The following is a 16,838-nucleotide window of genomic DNA, read 5'->3' as shown; positions in this document are numbered from 1 at the left end:
GCGTCCGGATTTTTCACCACCACGGGAGCCCGAACCCTCGCCCGGATAGCAGACGCTTGGAAGTCTCTACATCTAGAGTGCGTGTGGCATCCTCTAAAATTTAGAGTGTTATTTAGAGTGCCTTGCTGGGCACCTAGAGTACCACTCTGAATCCTAAATTTAGAGTACAGAACGGTTTATCGAGCCAGCCTTAGGCCTTAGCCCATAGGAGTGGTGATCAATTTTGACGGTGATAATGAACTGTTTACAATGTTATATCATACAGTACAACTTTTTTTTTGTAAGGAGACCATACGTACAGCTTTTACTTGCACAGAGTGCTCGCGCGTACTGACACGAGTCGGCAGCTTACAACATCATCCACACCGCAACACACAGCTCATGCAGCTGTACACTTGACGCTCAGCAAAGCAGCAGAGAGTACGCGGATGGATTTGGGATACGCGTAACCTCCATCTGAATACGTCCGATGCGATGCTCCTCCCTTTTCCCACCACCTCCCGTCTTCGCTGATCCCGTCAATCGCCTTTCTCCTCTTCCACGTCCTCCTTTCTACCCTCTTCGGGGCGTGTTCATAGCAAACGCGCCATCAAGATGATCGACGCCGATAATAAGTACGTATCACTCCCTCGAATGCTACTAAACCCTCCTAAACCAGCTCGGCGCGCAGGCAACTTCTCTATCTCCACTGCTCGCCTCGCAATCCAGCTCCAGCCGCGACCCTCCCTACCTACATACGCTAGGTCGTCGCTAGCTACCTAGCTTGAAGTTTGCGACTTATTAGTCTCGAAGCGAGAATGGGAGCTGCCTCGTCGCGGGAAGGGGACGCTGCCCGCGCGGCGGCGCGCGAGCACACGAAGCGGTGCCGGGAGCGGCGGCGGCTCGCGCGGGAGGCCGTGCGCCTGCGGCGGCACCTCGCGGCCTCGCACGCCGCGTACCTCCGGTCGCTCGGCGTCGTCGCGTCCGCGCTCACGCGCTTCGCGGTCGGCGAGCCGCTCCCGGTGTCCGACCACACCCCGCCCGCCGTGATCGCGCACCGCCCGGTCGTCGTCCCGTCCTCGCCTCCGCCGTTGCTCCGCGCCATCGACCAACAACCGCAGCCCGAGGCGCGGCGGGGCGGCGCCGTTCCTGCTGACGTCGGCGCTGTTTTTGAGGAGACGAGGATGGTGGTGAGGCACCGGAGCCTCGCGGAGGTCGCGGCGGGGCTGGAGGAGTACTTTGTCAAGGCCAGCGTCGCCGGAGACACGGTGTCGGCCCTGTTTGAGGCCAGTACCACCGAGTTCAACGGTAAGCCGCCGCGGCGTCACAGACTCACAATACACACTGACTGGCCAATGAGATGAGAAGACGCGTGTGGTGTGTGATGTCTCACTGACTGGCCAGCTGAATTTGCTCGCAGGTGCCTCAGCCTCACACAGCTTCTTGGGCGCGCTCTGCTGCCTTTCGGCGCCAACGCTCGACCGCATCGACAGCATGAGCAGCCGGCAGAGGCACAGCGCCACCTTGCAGCAGCTCCTGGCATGGGAGAAGAAGCTCTACAAGGAAGTCAAGGTGATCGAACAAAATTAAAGACACTGACAAGAGACAACATATATATACCTAATTGCTAAAAGCAGTCACGATGGTATATAGTTTGTGTTACCGCTGTCATGATTAGATGTTACCGCTGGAATAACGTGATGTTACCACACGCAGGCCAGAGAGAAATCGCAAATAAGGCACGACAAGAAGCTCGCTGAGCTGCGGGACCAGGAGTACAGCCGGAAGATCGACGTCGACATCCAGAAGCTCAAGGCGGCGTGGGACAGGGCGCGCGGGCAGCTGGAGACGGCCTCCCAGTCCGTGGACGCGACCTCCTCCGCCATCTCCCAGCTCCGCGACGCCCACCTCGCGCGCCAGCTCCTGGAGCTCTGCCACGCCGTGCTCGACATGTGGCGGGCGATGCGGCAGCACCACGAGGCGCAGGGCCTGCTCGCGCAGCAGCTGCGCGGGCTGAGCAGCCGCACGTCCATGGACCCCACGAGCGAGATCCACCACCGGGCCACGCGGGCGCTCGAGGCCGCCATGAACGCCTGGTCCGCGGCCATGGCGCACATGGCGAAGCACCAGCGCGACTACGTCCACGCCGTCCACGGCTGGCTCAAGCTGACGCTGACGCCGGTCAACGGCGCCGCCGAGGCCTCTCCCGTGGCGGCGGAGCTCGCCGCGTTCGTCGACCGGTGGGGGAAGGTGCTCGACCGCGTGCACTGCGTGGACGTGCTCAAGTCGATCAAGAGCTTCGCGGGCGCGGTCCGCGCGATCCACGCGCTCCAGAGCGACGAGCTGCGGGTGGCGCGGCGCGTGAGGCAGTACTCCCGCGAGCTGGACCGCAAGTCCCGGATGCTGCGGCAGGTCGAGAAGAGCTACTACGACTCGTACCTGCCCGGGGGCATGTCGATGTGGCACTGGGGGAGGCAGGCGCACGATGCGGGCAACGAGGTGGCGCAGCGCAGGGACGAGATCGCGGCTTGCCGGAAGATGGTGGAGGACGAGATGCGGAGGCATGCCAAGGCCATAGACGCCACGAGGACGGCCACGGTCACGGCCGTGCAGGGGAAGCTGCCTGCCGTGTTCCAGTCGATGGCCGCGTTCTCGGCGTCGCTTGCGAACTCGCTGGAGGCCGCGTACAGGGCTCCACAGCAGAACACCAACATGCAGGAGTAGCTAATATCCGCTCGTTCTTCCTTGCGTTTGCAATTTGTTTTTCTTGTTTTCAGGACCTATACATACAATACAAAATACAAATAGAGAACGTAGAATAAGGCACAAGACAACATTATCGACTTGTCGTAGTGTTTTTGGCTGTGTTGTTAGCCTTTGTCAATGCATACAAAACTGCATACATTTGCACGGAAAACATAGAATTTGCGGAGGAAGCTGCAATCGTTCAGATAAAACAAAGAGAAACTCATCCTATGCAAAAGTCTTCATTCGACAACCACTGAGGCTAATCCCAATGGGCATTTCATAACTCTCTTTCTAACATTGTAACATCATCAAGGAGTGTAGTGTCATGAAATTAAGAATGAAACAATGTCTCTCAATACAAAATTTCATTTCACTATTTCATAGACCAACATACCAATTAAATGCTGCAACTAAATAATCAATAGAAAAAGTAAAATATGTAAAGATAAAACAAATCAATCTCAATGGAGATTACACACGATTTTCAATACCTTTAAACGAGTTGACATGATTTCATCCCTATAAAACTAATTTTATCTATGAAACTTATTTATCTTAAATACTATGCCATGTCGTCTAAAATGATGATATAACACATTATTAAATGTGCATGAAACCATCATGAAACTTAGCATGGTGAATAGCCTAAGAACATCTCCAAGAGACTCTTTATTTTTGACTTTCTATTTAACTCTTTATTTGTCTCTCCATAAATATTAAACTATATATATAACATCTCATTCCAACAGACTTTCCAAAATACAATTTAGCTTGGCTAGCGAGAGTTGCTAGCCAAATTTGACTAGTGAGGGAGTTAATTTAGAGAGCCAGATAGCTTAGCGAGTTAAATAGCTACTCTGTTGGAGAGTTATTATGTTATTAAGTAGCTAAAATTTAGCTTGACAAACTATTTAGCTAGTCTCTTGGAGATGCTATAAGTAAGCAGGAAAAAGGTGAAATCGTGAACCACCATTTCTCTATCCATCAAGAAGGCACGATAATACATCGAGTCAACATTTTTCCCTATCTTTGTTTCCCTGTGCAAACCTTCCACTCGGTGCAGTACTCAGCAGAACTGAAAAGAAAAGGGACCCGTATTCTGCCAAATGAAATCCACCCATCACAGTATACTTCACTTCTTTGAAAGGGCCATGACATTGAAGTTCATCGAGTTAGGGTTCTCCGCAATTCTAGCTTTGATGACTTCTGCAGCATCCTGTAGACAGAATTAAAGCAGATAATCAGATCGCACTTCTAGGACAACCAAAAAAAGGAAAACAAAATAATATATTAAAGATACATCGGTACACATGTTGAATTAGGCAAGACAAGAGGATACTCAAAGCTAAACGCAAATACACATTAGCATGCACATCTCCATATTTATAAACGTTTTATTCATAAAAGGAAAATTAGTACTGAACCCTTCAGTTTTATAAACTTCTAGTAAAATGTACTTTGTTTCTAGAACATGGCTGGGTGTGCCATTTAGTCTATAATACAGTTCCCAAAACCTACTAATTACGTCACTTGATGTCCACCAGGTTACTTGCCTGGCATCAGTGGTAATATATTCAGGCAGGGACTCTTCATCCCTCACGTGGTCTCTTCAAAAAAAAACTTGACGTCCAAATCACCATAACTTGAGTTCATCCATCTACATCGCACACTGATGGCACGATGAAATGACATCAACACGTGGGGCCCAAATGCCAATAGATGAGAGACAGAGAGAGAGAGGAGATGACCGGCATATAGGCCCCACATTTTCGTCATATCATCATGCAATCAGCTTATCAGCATGATATGCAGGCAGATTAATTCAAGTTATAGTAATTTGAACCTCACATGAAACGATTAATAAGCTTAGAGAGTTGGATATGCATTTTGGAAGTTTGGGGGTCTGGATCGAACCAAGTTCCAGGACCAGCAGTGCATTTTACTCATAAACTTTTATTCACATAAGGAGCACCAAACTATATGGTAAAGAAAAAACCAACATGACATGTCACAGAAATCTGCATATATTTCTTAAACCAAAAGATTGAAGATAAGAAGCAAGCAAAACTGAAGGAAACATTGCACCTGCAACAAGGTTTCAGGTGATGATGGGCCATGGGGTGTGGGTTGTGATTTTAGTCCATCAAGCTCGTAAAGTTCACCTGATGCATGCCAAGGAAAAATATATATATCAGCAACTTACAAATAGATAAAAGATGTGTGCTACTAACTGTAAGATGAAGTATTTTACTGGGGGCCATACTAGCACCACCTACCGTCAACACAAGAGAAACATACAAAGTGTACATTAACATCAAGATTAATCTGCACATGAGAGCAAGAAACTTTTAAGATGACAAAAGTAAGACATAACAAAATTTAAAGAGGAACAGAAGACTACTATTATCAAGAACATTTAATTATTTATCTATCCTTATTGCACTGAGCTTTTAGTTTTATTGAACATTTCTTCAAGGAGCATATTATTTGAGTGCCCTCAAGGTTACCACCTCAACTAATAAATGGAAGAATCTACAATGGTATTCTGTCAGCAGTATTTAACATGAAGAGTTGAAAGAAAATTAACGTCAAGAGGCAAAACTGTCTTCGAACTCCAAAGAATAAAGTTTTAATGCTGAACAAATAATATACGTACTAACCAGAGCCCTGCAGTCTTGGGGGCACAAAACAGTGGGCAACATTAAAATTCAATTGGGTTTAGCAAGAGAGATTTTACACAGGCTGGAAATGGCTCAAGACAGCAGGGTGTTATCCCCAGATGAGTTATGGCTGTTAAGAAAACTCAAGCAACAGTGCCTGGTCCTTGCTTCCCTGGAGAGAACTGTTGCAAGACTCAGATCTCAAGTTCAGTATCTGAAATATGGAGATGCCAACACTTCCTTCTTCCATATGCAGGCCTGCTGCCGCAGGAAAAGAAATCATATATGTAGCTTACTGGATGGGGAGAGAGTGGTCACATCTCATGAGCAAAAACAGGAGGTGCTGCATGATTTTTACTCTAATCTGTTGGGGTGTGTCCCCCAGAGAAGGCTAGCTCTGAAGCTAGAAGAATGTCACAGAGCTCCTATAGATTTGTCTGCTCTTGAGCTGCCTTTTACAGAGGAGGAAGTTTGGGATGCTATTGCCAGTCTTCCTTCAGATAAAGCGCCTGGGCCAGATGGCCACAGGGAGATTCTACAAAACTTGTTGGTCTATAATTAAGGCAGATTTGATGGCTGCCCTTGCTGCCCTTCACCTTGGTAATTCACAAAAGTTTGGGGCCTCTAAACACAGCATATATTACTTTGATCCCCAAGAAGGCAGACCCCATATCTGCTGGTGATTACAGGCCCATCAGCCTCATTCACAGCTTTGCTAAGCTGTCCACAAAGGTCCTTGCCAATAGGCTTGCTCCTCTCCTCAACAAGTTGGTTGAGGCTAATCAGAGTGCTTTTATTAGGGGCAGATCTATTCATGACAATTATATGTTGGTCCAGCACTCAATTAAGTCCTTGCACAGAAGAAAAGTGGCCAGCCTTTTTCTGAAACTGGACTTAACAAAGGCATTTGATTCTTTTTCCTGGGCATTCCTTCTTGAGGTTTTATCCTACCTTGGTTTTGGTAATAGATGGAGGAATCTTATTTCCAATTTGCTGGCTACTTCCTCGACTCAAATATTATAAAATGGATTTCCTGGGGAGCTGATTAGACATCGCAGAGGTTTGAGGCAAGGGGATCCCCTCTCCCCAATGCTCTTTGTCCTGGTGATGGATGTGCTCAGCAGCCTTTTCAGAGTGGCAGAAGAAAAACAATTGTTGTCTAGTCTGGAAGGTGCCATTGTGAAGTCCAGATTATCTCTATATGCAGATGATGTAGTCTTGTTTGTCAAGCCCAGGGTGGAAGAGCTAAATTGTGTCAAACTCATTCTCGACTGTTTTGGAGAAGCTTCTGGCCTAGTAACTAATTTGCACAAGAGTTGTGCCATCCCAATAAGATGTGAGGATGATTTGCTGCAGGAAGGGTGTAACATTCTGCAGTGCACCCCTTCTTCCTTCCCTTGCACTTACTTGGGGCTGCCTATCTCAGATAAGAAGCTTAGCAGGAATATTTTGATGACTTGGGTTGACAAGATTGCGGATAGGCTACCAAATTGGAAAGCTAGGCTCCTCAACCTTGCTGGTAGGACAGCCCTTGTGCGCTTTGTTCTCTCAGCCATCCCAGTTTATCTATTCCTTGCAATGAATATCCCTAAGTGGGTGATTCACAAAATTGATAAAATCAGAAAAGGATTTGTGTGGAGAGGGAGAAAAGAGGTGAATGGAGGCAGCTGCCTTGTGGCCTGGGATTCAGTCACAAGACCTTTGAAGTATGGTGGGCTTGGGATCCCTAATTTACAACACATGTGTTGGTCCCTTCAAGCCAAATGGCTTTGGCTTCAAAAAACAGATCGGGATAGGCCTTGGCATGGCTTGTCCATCCCCATTCAGCAGCATGTTAAAGACCTTTTTGCAGCATCTCTGATTTCTCATGTGGGAAATGGCTCTAATACCTTGTTCTGGACAGATAAGTGGCTTAATGGATGCTCCATCGGAGATCTTGCTTCAGAAGTGGTGTCCAAGGTGGCTAAGCGAGCTCTTACCTCTATGACAGTGGATCAGGCTCTTGAAAACAGGCAATGGATTGCACATATCAACCCCCCCCCCCTTTCCTTGATTGGAATTCAGCAATTTCTTTTCTTATGGGATACTTTAGGAGATGTGCAGCTTTCTCAGGAGGAAGACCGCCATGTTTGGAGACATGAGGCATCCGGGTTGTTCTCCTCTAAATCCTGCTACAAAGTCCTTTTATTAGGTTCTACTGTCTTTGAGCCTTGGAAGAGATTGTGGAAGACCTGGGCTCCTCCTAAATGCAAGTTTTTCCTTTGGTTGGCAATAAGGAACAAATGTTGGACAGCTGACAGATTACAGTTGAGGGGAATGCCACACCCAGATGTTTGTCCAATGTGTGATCAAGCCCAGGAGACAATTCAGCACCTCCTTACTGCGTGCATTTTTGCCCGGCAATTTTGGCATACAATTCTTGCTGCTATTGGCTTGGGGCTTCTCACTCCGACTGTTGATGAGGAGAACTTTGCAGACTGGTGGGGAAATGTCATGGGCATCATAGGGAGCGAGAGGCAACAGCCAGGCTGGGATAAGGCTAGAGAATAAGATTGAGATGAGCTGGGATAAGGCTAGAGAATAAGATTGAGATGAGAGAATTGTGGAGAGTTGGTTAGCAGTAGATAAGTCCAAGAAAGTAGGAGTTAGTTGAGAGTTTGTAGGAGAAGTTGGTTAGCCATAGGGCTATTTATAAGCCGCATGGCAGCAGGGAATAAATCAAGCAAGATCATTATCAAACCAATCTCTCTCTCTCTTGCAATGACCCTCTCAAGCGTCTAGGGCTGCTACCCTAGAACCAAGCCTGCGGCAGAGGGGTATAACCTCGCCGGAGAAGACAACCCCATGGACCGAAGGTCCATGACACCTGGTAGCTCCAGGTTATCCTCACCACCACCAGCCGCCCATCCCTCACCACCACCAACCGCCGCACCATCTGCTGCCGCAACGCCCTCCCACCCGCCCTCTCCAACTCTAGATGCATTCACTCGGCTCGAAGAGAAGTGGGACCAATTCGTTGTGATGTTCCACCGCTACAAGGAGAAGACAGAGAAGGAACTCCAAGCAGCGGTGCGGCTTCAGGCGGCAGCGCGAGGGTTCCTGGCACGCCGCCAGGTACAGTCCCTTCGTGGGGAGAAGCACCTTGCTGTGGCCTCCAGGGCCACCCCATGGCCGTCATCACATGAGCAGGCCGTGGTGCGCCTGCAAGCCGCAGTGCGCGGCTTCCTTGTTAGGCGGGCGGTGCGGAAGCTGCACTTGTTGATCAGCTCATCGCTGCACCAACTCGCAGCCTGCGCGCCCAACCACCAGGTCTCGTCTATACTTTTTGAACCCACTGTAGAAGTCGAGATCTGGGTATGCAGCCCCCCTGCACGGCCAAAGAGGGTCGTCTCCATTCGGGCAACTGCCTTGGTGCTGGACAGACCCAACATAAGAACAGACTGGTTCCTCCTTCACCTGTCATCCAACGTGAAGTCCGCAGTTCAGCTCTTTCCTTGGGATCCAGGAGGACAGGAGGACATAGCTGGAGTTCAAATTTATATTTTAGTTCCACAATTATTTTGTATTTTCGTCTTAAATAATAAAGGTAAGCCGAGATGTAAAAGGCTTAACCTTAAGTCGTGTCAGGTAAGTCTATGGCAGCTCGAGGACGAGCTGGTCCTCAAGGGAGGGGGAGATGTCATGGGCATCATAGGGAGCGAGAGGCAACAGCCAGGCTGGGATAAGGCTAGAGAATAAGATTGAGATGAGCTGGGATAAGGCTAGAGAATAAGATTGAGATGAGAGAATTGTGGAGAGTTGGTTAGCAGTAGATAAGTCCAAGAAAGTAGGAGTTAGTTGAGAGTTTGTAGGAGAAGTTGGTTAGCCATAGGGCTATTTATAAGCCGCATGGCAGCAGGGAATAAATCAAGCAAGATCATTATCAAATCAATCTCTCTCTCTCTTGCAATGACCCTCTCAAGCGTCTAGGGCTGCTACCCTAGAACCAAGCCTGCGGCAGAGGGGTATAACCTCGCCGGAGAAGACAACCCCATGGACCGAAGGTCCATGACAGGAAAGGTGAGCCTTAGGGTTATCAAGACCAGGAAAAAAGGACTTAACTCTCTGATCATCCTGGGGGCTTGGTGCCTATGGCTCCAGAGAAACAGAGCAGTGTTTCATGGGGAGTCTCCTTCCTTGCCCAGGATTTTTAGGTGTTTCTCAGATGAGTGCGTTTGCTGGGTTTTAGCAGGAGCTAAGGAGATCGGTAGTATGGGCTTAGTTGCTGCCCTGGGCGAGGTCGGGTCTAGTTTCAGTGCTACTGTGTAATTCCCTTCGGGATAATGTGGGTCTTTGGGAGATTTGCTCTGCAACATCTCCTCTTTTGTAATGTTTCCTTTCCTCTTTAATATATAAGATGCACAGTTCTCCTGCGCGTTCTCAAAAAAAAAGAAGGAACTGCTTGAGTGGGCTTACATTAGTGTCACCAGCAGATGCAGCAATAGAATGTGCATCCTCCATCTCATCATCTTCCTCAAGGAAGGCAGCACGCTAATGGCAGCAAATATTCATACATGAGGTCAAAACAAAGTTGACCATGATGAGTACGGGAAAAATGAAGTTACAATATTTGAATATGAACCTGGACTGGATCCATATCAGCTGTTTGCTTATAGAACTTTCCAAAATAGGAACCCTCAACTGCAAATAAGAGAAGTACCTGTGAAGTCATGCTACAAGCAAGTCAAATGCAATTACATTCCAACTACTCCATTTAAGGTGCATGTTCAAGAAAGCATAAATAATTCACAATATACTGAGAGAAAAAGTGTGCATAGCTACTGGGACAAGTCACAATTCTTCAAAACTTACCTTCATGAAAATATGAACTATACATCAATAATATTATGCAAAAACCCTGACCAGGATACGAAAAAATTTCAATTTATGATGATAGATCATGGAAACATAAGGCGAAACAGACAAGGGGCTGAATAGAGAGAGTATCATTGTAGTTTTCGCCAAAATATGCTGATTGGCCAGTAACCATGCCCTCAGGTCTCGAGCCAAATTCACTTGATTAAGTCAAACTTTTTTAGTTTCAGTAGTGCCAAAGACAAGAGGATCCAGTGAAGCTTCATAAACCAAGCAAAGAATTTTCTCTGACGCCTGATATCATAAATAGTACTAACTTTTGGTAAATAGACCTGAAGGCCAACTAGGACTCAATACATTTGGGGAACCTAAATGACCTGGTACAGGAACAGGAGAAGTTTGGCCTTCTATATTAGGTCATATACCCATCGATCATCGTGACTCAAAACAGCAAGTCGTAAAGTGTAAGACAGTACACCATTAGCTCAATTGCAAATTTGAAGTTAAATTACCTAGCTTGATTTGAGATGTTGCATTTCCTATTGCATGAATAACACCAATTGTTCCACAAGCATTGCCAATAGTCTGCTTTGTAAAGTATACCTTCTTGCTCAAATCCTACACAAATTCAGGGATAAAAAACATAGATCCAACATTGAGTCAGGAATATTCTCAAGGTAAAAAAGAGATTCAAATAAATTGATATTTATTTGAATTGGGGACCGATATACATGTGAATTGATGTCCATTAAAAAATTATGTGCAACTCCAAAGAGTAAACAAAAAGCACAGGTATCTGTTTGCTTTCATACCATTAAATGGAAGGACAAGAAAATGGGAGCCAGATGTTAATAAACAGGTTCTTTGAAAAATGAAACAGATAGTTTACTGAATATTACATGAAAGTGAAGTAAGAACAAAAGTTGGATATCATAAAAAGTTAATACTGCATAGTATTACGAAATTGATACATAGAGCGTCTACCATTGTATTTGCCAAGTGAAAAGCTGTGATGTGCCACAGAAATTGGTGCATATCGTTTGTGGTGTGTAAGAAAATATTTCAAGCAAATTAACCATAGAAAATGAATATTGATAGTTTTTTTTGTAGCAATTCTGTAGAGACCAAAACGCTGAAGCAGTCACTGTAGAAGTGGAGTTTATTTGATGATCTAAAAATTGTAGGAATTCCTTGAGTATTGAGTATTTCATTAAGTAATATATACCACCACCACATAATACTCTTACTTGATTCAACTGGTAACAAAACCAGCGTGATAGTGTGGATAAGAGCATAAAATAGACAAGTGAAACATAACATGAACAATTCAATATCTTGTTACCTAGCTAATAGCTACAGTTGCTTTCATTTCCAATTTCTAGGCATCTATCACCTTACAAACGCAAGTGGATATCTACTCTATCCTACTTCAGGGCTCGAGCATCTTCAAAGTAGCCAAGGCGTTGTGTCCAAAACACTACAATCACAGGACATGAAAAAACATAAGTGGATAATACAACCACACCTTGCCCCCTGCGGTCGATTTGGCAGAAACACTTGATTCTTCTTTATTCTCCTCGTCCTGATCAGACGACGAATCCATCAATCCCCGCTTTGGCGTCACATAAACAAAAGCAAGCGAAGCACACCATTGGACACAGCATCCAATGGGATGGTCAAGACAACCAAAAGCGTTACTTACCAGGGAGGTGAACGGGTAGAGGAAGAGGACTGCGAGAACGGGATGGGGCACCAAGGCGATCAGCTCGTCGTCCAGGCCGTAGACGTCGCAGAACTGCACAGCCCTCTCGGAGACTCCCAGACCCCATATGAACTGCACAAACCCACTCCGCGGCAGCAATCAGCGAGAGCGGCGCACGATTCGGGAGGGAACAAAACCCTAGCAAGCGCCGCCGCCGTTAGGCGGAGGCGCGCGAGCTCACCTGGTTCATGACGTCCGGGTTGGCCTCCAGTGGGATCCACCGCTTCCCCATCTTCTCGGCGCGCGGCGGTGGCCGGTGGAAGAGGAGAGCGGAAGCGGGGCCTGTCGACTAGCGAAGGAACAGAGGCGGCGGTGAAAAGCGATCGGAATCGGGGGGTGAAAATGGAAAAGGCGCGAACGCAGGCTGAGTAGAGACTGGGCATTCATTTTTTTAAGATTCGGTTCGGAACCGATTTGCCATGCCGGCATGCCGCCCACGCGGCGCACGGCCTGGAAGCCTACCTGGGCGGTTGGGCCTGAACCTGAAGACAGTACGCACAGCAGTACTAGGCGGTTTTGTCTTCAAACTTGCAAGTTGCAACGATTTCTTTCGCTCATCCATTTGTTAAGAAAAAGCGCAACGATTTCTTTCGCTCATTCATTTGTTCAGAAAAAGCGCAAAAGTGATTACTGTACTTATGGCATGTAAAACTCTAAGACGATGGTTTGATTTTCTAAATATAAGAGATATTTAAGAGATTGCATGATACAACTCTGAGCCTCTAGACCATAAATACAGTTCAGAGACATTATATATGGAGAATCCTATATAGACCCCTCAAGGGACCTCACGTGGCGTACATGTCCTTATATGGTAACTTTATGTTAATCATACAAACTATTAGGTCATGTATAACCCAAATACTGGTTGGTTTTCAAGTACATTAGACAGCTAAGAAACTACATAAGAGCAACTCCAAGAGACTAGGTATATGATTTTGTAAAGGTAAATTTAGCTAATATTAAAAGAAAATTGTATCCAATAGACTCTGTAAACGACTCTTCAAATTTAGTGGCTCTCTATTTCTCCATCTTCGCTCTCCAATTTTAGATAGCCTGCTTCACTCTCTATTCAATCCGTAGGTTTACCGAGTCTGTTGGATTAGCCTACACTTTTTCTCTAGAATCTATTTTAGAGAGTAGCTAAATCAGTAAATTTAGCTAGTCTTTTTAGCTAATCTCTTGGAGTTGCTCTAATATATCAATCAAAACACAATATGTATTAAGAGTCGTGTAGAGACGGAGTCAGCGAAGAGCCTATCTCTTGATTTATTTCATTTATCCCTCTAGAAACTCCTAAAGAGACCACATATAACATATTAGGCCTTGTTAGCTTATAAGGAATGAAATCCTACCATGAATTTAATCTGGGGCTGTATTAGTTGAATCTATACCTCACACCCAATCTCATAGTAGGATTAAATCCATCATTTAATCTATGTATCTTTCAAAGTTAGTTATTCTTTTTTTTTTGATGCATGTATTCTAATATAAACTTGTGCAATATCTTCATAGATTTATTCCATTTCTAATGAGCTATGGATAGAATCAATGAGCTATGGATAGAATCAATGTGATTGTGCATGCCCTTAAACACTGTCTCGATGCTAATTTTAACAATCTCACAGCGGTATTTGGGCTTACTTTTATCAGTAATGATTATTGAGGTCCAACTCAAATCTCACATTCGTAAGGGAAATGGACTCCAATCAGCCCAGCTGTCTAATCTGTCTATCTTAAGTCTAAAGCCGCAGCCAAATTCACCTCGTTCAGAACACATAGGTAGCAGCGCTGATACATCTTATCTTATTTCCTGAAAGTTACAGAGAGACATGAATTTGCACATATCAATGTCATGCAATCATGCCACTATTATTGGATGGCATGTTAATGCGACTTTCTATTATTATGAATCTAAGACCATACACGGCCCTACTTCCCTTTATATATAGGCTTTCTTTTCTCGGCGAATGCGGCTAGACCCTCAAGACGATCCTCAGTGTGCAGGACTTGCTGGTAGCATTCTTCTTCAACGGCCAATGCTGAGGGCAAGTCTACCTCTGCCCCTTGATCGATGGCCTTCTTAGCCATTTTTACTGCTAACGGGCCCTGGCATAAAGAACCGAGCTCAGGATATTTACAATGACGGGGAAGTATCTAGCGACTAGCATGAATCAATTGAGGCAATGAAAACCGACAAATAAAGTATCTGCTGGGAATTCTCAGATGGCGAATAACTTTGCTGATTCTTCTGTCAAAATAAAGCATGTAGGCTGTTCAGCGGTTTCTTACTTTCTGGTTTATCTCCCGCGCAAGTTCAAGAGCCTTTTGATAAGCGTCGCCGGCAGGAACACAGTAGTTTACTACTCCTGCAATGTGAGCATACATGACCCTTCAAAGAATCGATAAAAGTTGCCCTTGAGGAAGAAGTCGTAACAGCAGGAAGCAGATCTCAGGACGTTAAACTGACCCATAGTTACAGCCTCCACCGCATCGAATCTACGACCAGTGAATATTAGTTCTTTTGCTCTTGACCTTCCAACAATCCTAGGAAGGCGCTGTGTTCCTCCAGCACTGTATATTGTATCAAATGGATGTCAAGGGCTGAAAATGTCATTTGAATCTAGACCTCCAAATAATTCACAAGGTAATTTCACCGTGATATGCCACTCAGATATAAAGATTGATACAACATCCTTTATGTTTCAATAAAGTCAGAATCAAGGCTGAAATTTTAAACATTGTTATGAAGGGTGGAATGCATGCACTAAGGCAAGGAAATTGTATAGCAGGAACAGGTTTGACTTGTAGTTATAAATAAATTCACATGGCTACTGCAGTTCCAGCTTTATTTGAGACAAAACATCATAAGTATGTATAAAGAACTTGCAAAGTAAAGAACAGGCTTGGTGACATACCCTGGGATAATAGCAAGGCCAGTCTCTGGCAAACTGAATTTTGCATCCTTGCCTTGAATCATTTTGAAAATAAAAATGATTCATTTGGTGAAAGAAACGAACCAAATCTATTCCCGTAAGCATAAGATTGATGCAGATTAAAATCACTACCACATATGCGAAGATCACATGACAGAGCCAATTCTAACCCGCCACCAAAAGCAACCCCTTCGACAACAGCAATTGTAGGAATAGACAGTGCCTGCTTAAACATGATACAAAAATTTACATCTATTGGAGAGTTTATGCAACACTTGTCAGTTAAAATGCAATTGAGAATGCATACGAAATGAACATTGGTCTGGATAGCTTTATCTAGAGTTTCACTTTTCATCACCATGGATTTCCTAAATTTCCAAAAATCTGAGAGCAACTGTACAGAAACAGAAGAATATATTGTTATTTTGCAACAAACCTCAAAGGATGAAAATGTAGACCTTAAGGAATTAACGAAGTCCCGAACTTCACTAGGACCCATCAACCTCCTTTCCTGTCAACATAAAAGACATGCAGTACAAAACGGATACATGGTTTAGTCTTATACTGATATATAGGATATACAAAGGTCAAATATTAAACAAATGACTAGCACTTGTTTAGAAAATCAAACAAATTTCTTCACAAAGCAATACTGTAAACAGTACGCAAAGTCATAGTCACTTGAGTTACTCATAAAGTCATAATGTAGTACATTTATGCAAACTTTGGAGTTTGTCACCAATCATCCTACTTATAGAACATAAGTCTGACGTTCCAGTAGCTGGTGACTGTTTTTTCTCTTTGTCAATAAAATATGCAAAAATGTTCCCGATATCATTATTTTTTCTGATATTTGTTTAAATACCATGTTCTCTATGTGCTATACAAACTTAACAAACTAAAGTTTTTCGTCTACGATCATTTACTTCTTTCTTTGAAATGAAATTATCATACATTTTGCAATTTGTCTTCCCGAAATAATCAATTGTCCCCACACATAATATTAGCAACGACTTGGAAGTGTGGGGATTAATGCAATCAAGCAGCTCATGAGTCTCGCAAAAACATCAGTGTCGGCATATGTGTTATAGATATCCAAATTGCAATACTATGTCTAAAGAAAACAAGAAGGCATATGTGTTATAGACCTATAGCAACTAACTGCCAATAAGCAATCGTTGCCACTGAAAGATACCCTGTGTCAGGACAATTCACGAACTGGAATCGTAATGACTAATGAGCAAAATCAAACTTCCAGAATAGAGCTAATGCAGCTGGTACCTTGAGATCAGCGCCCGCGCAGAAAACCTTGGGCACCGAGCTCGTCACCAAGACGACGTTTGCAGCCGTGTCGGCCTCCACCTCCTGGATCGCGCTCCGCAGCCCCTGGAGCATCTCCTTCCCTATGGCATTCTTGGCCTCCGGCCGCTCCAGCCTCAGCTCCACGATCCCTGTAACCAACGAATCACAGCTGGGAAACACAATCCCTGGGCCTACAAGCAAATGCAAAATTTCGTTGAGATGGGGTCGGTACAGACAGACCGGTGTCCGGAGCAGAGAGCTTTTGGAGGCGGACGGGCCCCTGCTGGACGAGGATTTGGAGGGTGCGAAAGAAGACGGCGCTGTGGGAGGAGGCCGCAGAGACGGAGGTGACCTCCGGCGCGAGGCGGCCGGAGACAGCGGGGAGGCGCCGGAGGCCGAGCATGTTGGTGTTGGGAGAGCTGGAACTGGAGCAGCAGGTGCGGAGGAGCCGGTAAATGCTGGGAGACTGATTGGGCGGTGACGAACTGACGATCTGTCGCCGTGTCAGGTAGAGATGGGCAAGAATGGAGGGAGACAGACGCAACTGGCATCTTTAGATACGATCGTATGGATTGACACACGGTTCACGAGTTTCTC

The 16,838-nt window shown here is 45.5% G+C and overlaps 3 protein-coding genes across 5 annotated transcripts; 1 reads left to right on the top strand and 2 right to left on the bottom strand.

Annotated features, from left to right (window-relative positions):
• The first annotated feature begins 413 nt into the window (after window positions 1–413).
• On the top strand, window positions 414–2,883 carry LOC103627496 (uncharacterized). Its single transcript, XM_008647784.4, has 3 exons — window positions 414–1,287; window positions 1,400–1,551; window positions 1,696–2,883. The coding sequence occupies exons 1-3, from the start codon at window positions 798–800 to the stop codon at window positions 2,701–2,703; spliced, it is 1,650 nt and encodes a 549-aa protein (XP_008646006.1). The 5' UTR covers window positions 414–797; the 3' UTR covers window positions 2,704–2,883.
• Window positions 2,884–3,035: 152 nt separating this feature from the next.
• Window positions 3,036–12,372, bottom strand: LOC100381623 (uncharacterized). Of its 2 annotated transcripts, none has more exons than XM_020553457.2 (9): window positions 12,185–12,372; window positions 11,944–12,075; window positions 11,767–11,853; window positions 10,754–10,859; window positions 10,009–10,067; window positions 9,843–9,917; window positions 5,004–5,052; window positions 4,813–4,889; window positions 3,036–3,943 (listed from the first exon to the last, which is right to left on the bottom strand). In XM_020553457.2, the coding sequence occupies exons 1-9, from the start codon at window positions 12,233–12,235 to the stop codon at window positions 3,860–3,862; spliced, it is 720 nt and encodes a 239-aa protein (XP_020409046.1). In that variant the 5' UTR covers window positions 12,236–12,372; the 3' UTR covers window positions 3,036–3,859. The 2 variants fall into 2 exon arrangements, with proteins under 2 accessions (XP_020409046.1, NP_001167911.1); NM_001174440.1 differs by having other exon boundaries at window positions 3,688–3,943; window positions 11,767–11,823; window positions 12,185–12,227.
• A 1,176-nt stretch (window positions 12,373–13,548) lies between these two features.
• On the bottom strand, window positions 13,549–16,838 carry LOC100284299 (methylglutaconyl-CoA hydratase). Of its 2 annotated transcripts, none has more exons than NM_001157194.2 (8): window positions 16,482–16,820; window positions 16,221–16,390; window positions 15,376–15,450; window positions 15,072–15,162; window positions 14,922–14,973; window positions 14,474–14,577; window positions 14,296–14,372; window positions 13,549–14,112 (listed from the first exon to the last, which is right to left on the bottom strand). In NM_001157194.2, the coding sequence occupies exons 1-8, from the start codon at window positions 16,642–16,644 to the stop codon at window positions 13,936–13,938; spliced, it is 909 nt and encodes a 302-aa protein (NP_001150666.1). In that variant the 5' UTR covers window positions 16,645–16,820; the 3' UTR covers window positions 13,549–13,935. The 2 variants fall into 2 exon arrangements, 1 of the variants encoding a protein (NP_001150666.1); XR_002269434.3 differs by having other exon boundaries at window positions 13,785–14,112; window positions 14,296–14,395; window positions 16,482–16,838.

The sequence above is a fragment of the Zea mays genome, chromosome 5 (genome assembly GCF_902167145.1).
Source record: "Zea mays cultivar B73 chromosome 5, Zm-B73-REFERENCE-NAM-5.0, whole genome shotgun sequence".
Lineage (NCBI taxonomy): Eukaryota > Viridiplantae > Streptophyta > Magnoliopsida > Poales > Poaceae > Zea > Zea mays.
The sequence above is the reverse complement of the archived record's forward strand: the minus strand, read 5'-3'. Positions and strand labels throughout refer to the sequence as shown.